Raw genomic sequence first — 10608 nt, 5'->3', positions numbered from 1 at the left:
TCTTGTTATGATCAATCTCTGTCCTTTTTGTATGACATATATATATTTTTGTATATCTCCTCAGATGGGTACCTTATAGCAGGTTTCAGTATATAAGCTGATAGGTATTAATGTCTTTGATTATATCATATTAAAAACTTTTGTTTAGTCTTCAGCATAGTCTTCAGTCAACTTCTGATTTTGAGTAAGCTTCTTTTTGTGTAGATTCAACAACTTTGGTATGGATTAAGATTGCCTAGTGGTCTATGGCCCTTTTGAATTATGAAGTTCTTTCAATAACTCATTTTAATTATATATAATAAAAAAATAAGATATTATCTTAATTTCATGTGAAACTATATTATTATTGATTATTTTTAGTTTATGTTGTTATTACGACACTTGAAAATGTATCACTATGTTGATTTGTTGAGCAATGCTTGATAAGATGTAGTACATGATGAAAGACTTTGTCCAGATGTTACAATGAAATGTTTGATATACTTTTTATTCAATTCTAAAATATAACATTTCCATTTATTCTACATTTTTTTTAAATGTATGATGTTTATTATAAAAAATTGTGTTATCTAAAAATAGACAAATCGACATTCATCAAAAGATCATTTACTTCCATTAATATTATAATTACTTTTCATCCTTCTACATATGGATAATGGTGTTATTCCCTTCATTTATGCTTTTCATACAACTCCTCTTCATCCTATTAAAATCTTACCTTATGACATTGTATTTTTCTTACACTACCATGTCATTCCATCTTTTTTCTCACCCTTTTTGCATATCCTTCTTACAACTACTTTTCTCATCTCTACTATGGATACACTATTGAAGGAATTTAGCTAGACACTTCACCTAATATCTATGACTCTATTACATACTATCATACTTATATTTATTTGAAAAATATATGTAAAATATAAAGTTGAATCTAGCTGGAGACAAGTGGCGAGGGTTCTATTTTATTTGGAGTAATAAAATAACACCTCAGCATAACAATCTTTGATGTCACACACCTCTTTCTCTTTGATTATGTGACATATACACGATCTATTCTCTTTTTAGAATCTATATTTAAGTTAGGTCATGGAAAAGCTACTTCAATTATTCATTTATAAGATTTTAATGTTATGTATCTATTTTTTACATATGAAGATAAAGTCTTAGGTAAATTATTTTCTACAATCTCTATGGGACTATGTCATACAATGTTTCTAATCATTAATTCGTAGTTCTATCTATTTTTTTTATATAAGATAATCATGAATTTTCTACAATAATTATGTGTCAATATAGACTTGACTTGAAAATAAATATGACAAATTTCAGTATCAAATATTAAATTTCATTTACTTATAATATTAATGTGGTAAAATGAAGCATCAACTAGATGATGATGAATTATAATCCATATTTCATAAAGGGTGATCATGTTGATGTAATGGTGAAATGTGCATGTACCTAACACTTTTCACATTTATTCTACACTCATTTTTTATTTAAAATTAATCTTTTGTAATAAAAAAGCATATAAATGACTTATTTTTAGCTAAGAGTGAACACACAAATTGAGTCTTATTTATTCTTATTTGTACTTATTCCTATGGAATTTTCTTGACCTTTAGCTTACCTCTTTCTTACCCTAGGTCAAATCTACAATCATAGAACTTATCTAGATCACTTTCCCACTCATGAAAATAACTTCTTCACTTTTAAGATTCAAATTTTAAATAGAGGGTCAACCTTACCTCTATTTGTGATCATTATGTGTTGACTCAAAGAACAAAAGTGTTTTTTTATTAACCCTTGGTTGGCATTTCATTTTTTGTTTCATAACTGATTTTTTTAACAGATACAAATTTAAAACAAAAAACCTCCCTTCAATAAAAAGATCCTCCAACTAACATAATGATGAATCAATTGTAAATAAAAAAATTCAGGACTACAAATTTAAAACAGAAAACCTCCCTCAACTAACATACTCATTAATCAATTGTAGATAAATATATTTATTTAATCAACATTTTCATTTTTATTTCATAGCTGAACTTTTTTTAAATAAAAAACTCATCCCTACAAATTGAAAAAAGAAAAAAAACCTCCCCCACATAAATCACACCTGAAAACATTATAAGTATATAATAAAAAAAATTCAACCACTGTAAAATCCTCATTTTTTTTCCTTAAAAAATGGATGAATACAATTAAATGAATTGAATAATGATATTCTCCCATACCATACACACTTTTCAAAGCCCATAGCTCAGATTTCCAAAATCGAATTCATTCATGAATTGCCATTTTCGTCTGATTAGGTTACAACAATTTTGTTGTTACGCTTCCATCCAAAAAGATCATCCTGCTGTACACCTTTTAAAACACTGAATTTATCTTGAAATCTGTGAAAGTGGCTTTTTTCGATCCGGGCAAAAGTTGGTAATGGATAATTTCTCAGAAGACCCACATGAACTTGTCCTTTCTCTCAAATTTCCAATTTTTTTTACTCTTTACTGGGTGCTCTCCTTAACTGATCTTCTTGACTGTAAAAATCTGGATGCAAAGTACAGTTGAACACCCTTTAAAATGTTTGTTCAGTGGATTTCTGAATCATTAATATTTTGACCGCAGAGAGGAACTGAGAATCCAAGGATTGAGACAGGCCAAAATGGAGTGAGTGCCCAGGAGTTTATATGATGGGTTCCATTATTTAATCTGGCATCTTATTGAATTTTCATATCAGCAACCTTACAACCAAGTTTCTGTAGTTTGACATTACACGCTGTCAACTGACACAAGAATCTTCAAATGCAGCTATGGAGTTGAAGGGATTTGGTTGGTTACCCACCACCAAACTACAATTCAAAGTTGAAACATAACCAACGGCTGGTCATACTTGTGCAGCCATTCATACTTTTTCTATTTATGCATACTAGATTCAGTTCTTCACTCAGCCTGCTGTCATTCAAAGCAAGCACTTATCTATCTTCTATTACTAGTACACCACACTAGATTCATTTCTTAACTAAGTGGGTATATATAGATTTCAGTCAAGGAAGATTGGTATAATAAGTTTTTCTTAGTGGGTATTGAGAGGAAGTAAGAGAGAGGCAGCCATGGGTGGTGTAAGAAAATACTTGGTAGTAGCAGAGACAGAGTCTGAATCTTCTGGTGCATATATACAGAGAAACCCATTTTGTCTCAGTGATGAATATTGTTCAGAGGAAAGCTATTTTGGTTTTCTGATCTTGAGCATATTGAATGCAGGTTCAAGTAAAAGTAGAGAGGAGTGGGATTGTGACATCTCTGCAGATGAGGAAGATCTAATACTGAGACTTCACAAGCTTCTAGGTGACAGGTATCCAATTCAGGACATCTGATTTCCACAGTCCATAATGTTATTGTGCATAATTTCAAATTTATGATTTCTGCCATGCATAACTTCAAACAAACATATGATATCCACAGTCCATTACATTATTGTGCATAACTTCAAACACTCATTTCCCCAGGCCATAGCGTTATTGTGCATAACTTCAAACATATGATTGCCACAGTCCGTAGCATTATTGTGCATAACTTCAAACATATGATTTCCACAATCCATAACATTATTGTGCATAACTTCAAACATATGATTTCCCAAGGCCACAGCCTTATTGTGCATAACTTCAAACATATGATTGCCACAGTCCATAGCATTATTGCGCATAACTTCAAACATATGATTTCCACAGTCCATAACATTATTGTGCATAACTTCAAACATATGATTTTCACAGAATATGATTCCATAGTCCATAAGGTTATTGTGTATACCTTCTGGTATTAGTTGCATGAGTTTATTTCCTTGATGTTTCGGATCAAACTCCATGATCCATCATCAGAAAGAAGATCACAAGACAAGAATAGAATAATTACTTGTCTGTTATTTGTCTAATGTTTATCGTTTGTGCTAACTAACATAGCAATGGTGAGCTGGCAGGTGGAAGCTGATTGCAGGGAGGCTGCCATGGAGGAGTGCACAAGAGATTGAGAAGTACTGGAAGATGAGAAGCCATGCTCATTAAGAGACAAGGAGTGTAGTCTTTGATAAAGCATGCTCAAAACAGTATTGTTCCATGCTAATCTGTATTTTTAATGTTTTATAGTAGCACTGGGCATGGACAACCAAGAAGGGAGTTTCTCCTGTTTTGAATATTGATTGCAGATAGGATGGTTTTATTTTTTTGTGAAAGAACAGAAGCTCTTCACTCCATTTTCAAAGATTGAAAGTCTGCTCAGAATGTAGTCTATATTTCTCCTCAGAATAATTTGACTTGTTTTGCTTTTATGGACGGGTCATGGGATGCATTTTTCTATATGATTAATCTTTTTGCTTTTGGAGCTGTCGTGTCTTTCAGCAATGAAAAATGGTCTGAGATTATTGAAACACACCTGTTAAAACAAATTAATATTTAATGATTAATAAAAAAATTCTGAATTTTTTTTGAAAAAGTGTTTGTTTCTTAAGTTTTTAACATGTAGCCTGCATGTTAACAAATTGTTTTTACATCATCTGGTGAAAAGAAAAAGTTGCTAGTTATGAGTTTTTGAGGGTTTGAATTATTTAATAAGTGAAATGTTTTAGTGAGTTAAGCTTTATTTTTATTAAAAGGAAGGTCTTTTTTATTACTTTATATTTATTATAGTTTTAATTATCTTTTATTTAATAGACATGTATAAAGTAAAAGGTGACTTGTAATGGTATAATTTATTATATATAAAGATATGATATGATGTGGATAAAGACGTGATATTTGATATTAAATTTTTAAAATAATATTTTGAAAAGATAAATTTAAATAGTATATTAGAATTTGATATTTGGATGGGTGTAGAGGGTGGGTATTGTTATGTTTTTAGAGATTAAAAGTGTCACTGTCTACTTTACGATTTTCTTTCTTGTTTAACACACACTTCTAATGCCTTCATCTACTAAGCATGATTGTGCCCTCTTTTTACTATAAGTCTATTCCTCCACCCTAAACTTCTTTTTTTTTGTGCTCATCACATGACTTCTTTCACTTCTCCCAACCTTCCTCTACAACACATTCTCCACCACCTAGGCTTTATGTAAATCAAGTTAGATGTGATTCCTACTTCTTCCCCAAAATAAATTGCTCATGGCCTCCATCATAACCATTTTCCAATGAGTCTTTTTATATTCCTTTCCACTAGGTTTTTTAGCCCCTTACTTTGACATGTATAATAGAAACAAAGACCCAAAACTCACATCTAGTCATTTAATGTTAGTTAACTTCTTAAATTTTATTTATGACAACAATTTGTTAGCAAAACTATTACTAAAAACATAAAATTACCATGTATTGATTCCACATAGCTTGTTCTATTTATACCCAAAACTAACTAATGCATTTGTAGTTCATTTTCAAGTCAATAATGGCTTGAAACTAACCTTCTCAAATTTGTATAATATGAAAAAGGAAAAATCAATCATGTTAACAACATTGTACTAAGTTTTATATAGTCCTTGTCAACTAATATGCATTCCCAGTTCTTCATTTAATGTCTCTTTATTGATAATTTACTAATATAAACCAAGAGTAAATTATCGTTTAGTTTTTATGCAAACATAGATCTTATTTGTGTAAAATTCTTAGGGACTATGAGCTTATCTTTAATAATTTACTCTCCAATTGGTAACATCTTTTAGAAATAAAGGTTAAGCTCATAGTCCCTAAAAGATGTTTACAAAAAACTAATGTTAGTGAGGGAAATTATTTTTTATTTAATTATTATTTAGGATACTTGGGATATTGTGTAAGAAGGCATTTAACAAGGAGGTTAAAATAATTGGTCAATATTGGAAGTTGTAAAAAGATCTTTCATATTTAGTACTATGACAAGGCAATTGGTACCATTATAAAGTGCTTAGGATTGGGATCTTAGTCAAATTGACTATTGTTACAAAAAAATATGACATCTTTGACATATAAGAGGTGTGCTAAGATGATTGAACATGACCATAGGGGTACTTTTCTTTTTCATGGCTTGTCATTTTGACTCATGGTTTTGGGTACCACTTGATGGCTTCTTTGTCATCAATTTTCTTATATGTTGAAAGCATAGAATAAAATATTATATGGCTTTTTGTAGGTACTCTTACCCAAGTGGTCTATTATTAGACATTATTCTACTTCATCTTTTGACAATAATACAAGTATAAGAAAAGAGGTCCATATTGAAGGAAAAATGAGAGAGATTTTTTTTCAAACAAAATTGATCTCTAAACCTAAGTGAATATCCATTTTTTATGAAATAGATATTCATTTTTATCTCATTTAATTTAATATTCTTTCATATAAACATAACAAATGTCCATTTTGATTGGATATCTAATATGATAAAATATAAATTAACTTTGACATTATGGATGATTATTTTATTTTCATTTTTTTTTGGTAAAATTAAAACAAGGATGTCTAAGTTCTATTTTTTTCTCACAAATTTAAATTTAATCATATATTTATTATTAATTTGTAAACATGACATATATAGGTTTGTAAATTTACTACAATGTATATTTGACCAAAAAAAAATTATAAAAAAAAATCTCAATCAAAACTTCAACATCATATGCATCTATCCATAAAATGAATTTTGAACAATAATTTATTTTAATACTTTTTAGATGGATCATATATGTGCATATTTTTTCCTCCATCATAGTTTTTTAAAAGGTCACACTTGTACATCCTTTACTTCACTAACTTTTATCATCTAGATATTAGATAAAATTATATATTTGAACAATAAAAATTAAATATAAATTACATTTCACAATTTTACACCATCTTGATATTTTATCCAAAAAAAAAAGCTTCGAATCTTTATCCCATGTGATCCCAAGTACAACAAACTCTATTTTTTAGGTAAAAAACATTCACATTTTAGCTATTTTCCACCCCTTTTACCTTGCACTTACTCCAATATTGGTTTTTTTAAAGATGAAGTTTTTTCCCTACATGGGTTTCTCCACATATATCTAGTGTAATGACTTTACGAGTTTGATATAGTTTTCTATATCTTCTCTAAATTATTTTATTAATATATTTATTATCTTAACTACATCATAATTAGGTTAATATCTATTTAGTTTATATTATTTTTATTGTGTCATTCACCTTAGGTTTCTAACATTTAGTATTAGAGCTTAAGATAGATTGTAGAAGGGGACATATTTCTATAATGTTAATATGTTTCTTATGGTAGAAATTAGAGTATTTTTTTTGAGGTTTCATAGATCCAAGTGTGATTAGAGAAGCTTTGAGAATCCATGATAATTATATAAGATTAGATATTGAAAAAATGAATGGCCCTAGATATGGATTATGGAAATTAAAAGTGGGGGATCTCTTGGAGGAGAAACATTAATGCAAAGCCATGGCATATAATGATAAGCTTGTATATATGTCTAATGTATATTAGATAAATATGGACAAAAAGGCTTAAGTTATAACATGGATATGTCTCTCCAATTTGATCTTTTCGATCATCTCTAAGGAGTATATTGCATATATTGTATGGATAACGATGGTAAATTTTACCCAAAAAAGAGTTTGGTAAACAAGATTAATTCAAATAAAAATTGCAGTAATTGAAACTAGAGGAAGTAGACTCAATAGTCAAGATGTAAAATTCATTTAATCTTATTTTGAATATATATATAAAGAAGGGAAAGAACCCTGATCCAATATACAAATAAGCGTTCAAAGCATCAAACAACAAAAATATCTTACAACTCGGAAACAATCAAAAGCTACAGATCTAACAATAAGAACAATAGAAGTTTCATCCCTTAATCAACCAAAATTTCTCTGCATAATCTAACTTTTTCAGCCAACATCTACCTATAAACCTAAAAATTATACTAACAATATGCCATCTAGCTATAATCAAAATTTGACACTTAGGCCTAAATAAAGTCTTAGAACTTGAAAATAAAGTCTTTAGTATCTAAAGAGTCCATAATCAAACTACTAACAACATCTAAAATTATACTATTAATAAGGCCTATAAACTGCAACCAATCGATGATAAAAAATGGAAGAAATAACATGCATAAATATGTAATTCTTGGGGCCAGAAATGAACCCCTTGTTCTTCGACAACTTCTGCAAGTTATTCTTCCAATTTCCTTGTGAATAAATGTAGTCATTGGTGTCATCCTCTTTATCCTTTCAATTCCCTACATCATTCTTTAGACTTTTCTTTAACTTTGATTGTTATGAAACAATGCCCATCACTACCTTTCTCATAATACCATCAATGATAATGGTGAGAGAGTTTATAGAATTTTCAAGTTAATTTTTGGACACTTTGAACTCCTTTGCCCTAATTTCCACATCCTTCAATCTCACCTATAGGTCTGCCACCTGGACTTTCAGGCTTGCAACCAAGTTACCATTCTTATTTCCCTGATTTTCAATGTCCTGGAATTCTTATTTTTCAGTATCAGGGTAAGTGCACAAAGATGGTGGTCAAAAAGGGGGGTATAAGTGGACACTTTTTTTTTTTCTGAAATCAGGTGAACCTGAACTTGGAGGCAAAATTTGAAAGTCATCCACTCAAGATATGAAGATAATCAAAGAACAAATATTGTATTACTCTGAATCTAATTTTCAAGCTACTAAACTTTTTCAAAATTGGATATGATTAAGGGGGTCAAATCCTTCGTGCACAAAAAAATGACCCTGATTTTTTCTGAAAAACATAACATAGCGTCTAACGTGCGCATCAAAAAAGTCATAGTTAGATTTAGTATTTTGACAAATACTTTGGCAGAAAGATAGTTAAGAGTCAGCACTAGAAGATGTGTATTTGTTTGTAATTTTTTGTTGAGTATTTTTTTTTATGAATTTTCCAATCGAGCACATCCTAAAAATTAGGTACCTATTCGTGTGTGAAGCATAAGTTGCACTAAACAAATCAAAAATACAATTTTATTTTTTTAAAATTGTAAAGAATCAAGTGCACTACAATAATATATAAATTTTTTAAAATTTGGATAAGTATATCAAAAGTTATTCAAAAAATGGTGCACCTATGTCTATGAGAACTATGGAGACACTGGTAAAAGAAATTCAAAAAATATATGTTATTATTGTTCAAATTGAAAAAAAATTATATGGTTAGAAATCTCAAAAGATGGGTGAAAATATGGTGGAAATTTTAGAAATACCCACTTGATGAAGTGTAAACCTGATGATTACAAAGTCGATAAACCAAGTTGATAAAATAAAACATGTCAAAAATGAGAGAAATGGAGGGAAATCAAACTTCCAAACAGTAGCTTTGTCATCCAGGTCTATTTCCAAGCCTAAACAGTCAAAAGCACGTATGTGGTACTACAAGTTTAAAAAGTGCATACGAGGTACTTATGGTGTAAGCAACGCGTACGCGCTATTGTATAATATGATATTTTATATATAATATGTGTATATACATATAATATATGTAATGTATAATATGTGTATAATATGATATTGTATATATAATATGTATATACATATAATATATAATATATAATATATTAAACATATATATACACATGTAAGTGTATTCTCCCCCTCTCAAACGCATACAAGGTCTCTCTCTCTCTCTCTCTCTCTCTCTCTCTCTCTCTCTCTCTCTCTCTCTCCATACCCCATCCCTCCCTCTCTCCCCTTATCCCTTCCTCCATACCCCATCCCTCTCTCTCTCGCTCTCTCCCCTTCTCCCTTCCTCCATACCCCATCCCTCTTTCTCTTCTTCTCTCTGTCCCTCCCTCCTTACCCCACTACAACTGTGTCTGTACTTCTATAGAAGTAAGTGAATTTATTTCTTGTCTGCAACTTCCTCTTTGATTTTTATCATGTATGCTCTCCTAAGAAAATTGACTGATGGATTTGTGTGTGTATATTGAATAGGAGGAATAGGGTTTTAAATTGAACCACAGGTGTATTACCATGACAAACAAGGAAACCTGCATCAATATTCTTCTCGAATGTGTTTTTAATGAGCAGAGCAGATGTGGAAAATAGTGTCAACAAAGCAACATGATGAGTTAGAGTACTTGCAATATGTTTTTCAGAAGGAAACAACAGGTAGGAAGAGAAAGAGGGAGAGTAACACAGATGATGTCCTGTAGAATGATAGTGGTGGGTATGCGAGAGTTACCATGTTGTTACAAAACGCCTGTCACCTAAAGAAATTAAAGTTTGTTGTATGCATGGCAGTGGTAGTATATGATGATCATCACTTGCCAAACAGCTTGGAACGATACATACCCATGAAAGAAATAAAGTGTGTAATTCCTATAGTCGTAATTGAGATCAGTCTTATAACCTTGCAAATTTAATAGCATCATATGTTCTAGAACTTAGGCAGCACTCTTAGGGTTAGGTCAAGCTCTTACACTTGCTTTTTAGCGAAGCCTCATTGTTTGTTCGCTTGGAGTCTCGTTGTATGATGTTCTATTCATAACTTTAAATTTAATATATCATTTTATTAGCCCGCCATATGACCCCTTAGGTGTGATTAGAGGTCGTATTGTTTCCTAAGAGGTCA

The 10608-nt window shown here is 30.4% G+C and overlaps 1 protein-coding gene across 2 annotated transcripts; it reads left to right on the top strand.

The window, feature by feature from the left end:
- The first annotated feature begins 2435 nt into the window (after positions 1-2435).
- LOC131054453 (MYB-like transcription factor ETC3) lies at positions 2436-4330 on the top strand. 2 transcript variants are annotated; one of them, XM_057988968.1, is made up of 3 exons: positions 2436-2670; positions 2812-3355; positions 3983-4330. In XM_057988968.1, the coding sequence occupies exons 2-3, from the start codon at positions 3114-3116 to the stop codon at positions 4065-4067; spliced, it is 327 nt and encodes a 108-aa protein (XP_057844951.1). In that variant the 5' UTR covers positions 2436-2670; positions 2812-3113; the 3' UTR covers positions 4068-4330. The 2 variants fall into 2 exon arrangements, with proteins under 2 accessions (XP_057844951.1, XP_057844952.1); XM_057988969.1 differs by having other exon boundaries at positions 2455-3168; positions 3265-3355.
- Positions 4331-10608: the final 6278 nt, after the last annotated feature.

The sequence above is a fragment of the Cryptomeria japonica genome, chromosome 2, assembly GCF_030272615.1.
Source record: "Cryptomeria japonica chromosome 2, Sugi_1.0, whole genome shotgun sequence".
Classification (NCBI taxonomy): domain Eukaryota; kingdom Viridiplantae; phylum Streptophyta; class Pinopsida; order Cupressales; family Cupressaceae; genus Cryptomeria; species Cryptomeria japonica.
The sequence above is the reverse complement of the archived record's forward strand: the minus strand, read 5'-3'. Positions and strand labels throughout refer to the sequence as shown.

Excerpts from the sequence above, each read along its gene's own strand:
- LOC131054453 (XM_057988968.1), top strand. The coding sequence starts at position 3,114 with ATGGGTGGTGTAAGAAAATACTTGGTAGTAGCAGAGACAGAGTCTGAA. Across the intron at positions 3,356-3,982 it reads CACAAGCTTCTAGGTGACAG|GTGGAAGCTGATTGCAGGGA; the intron begins GTATCCAATTCA and ends GTGAGCTGGCAG.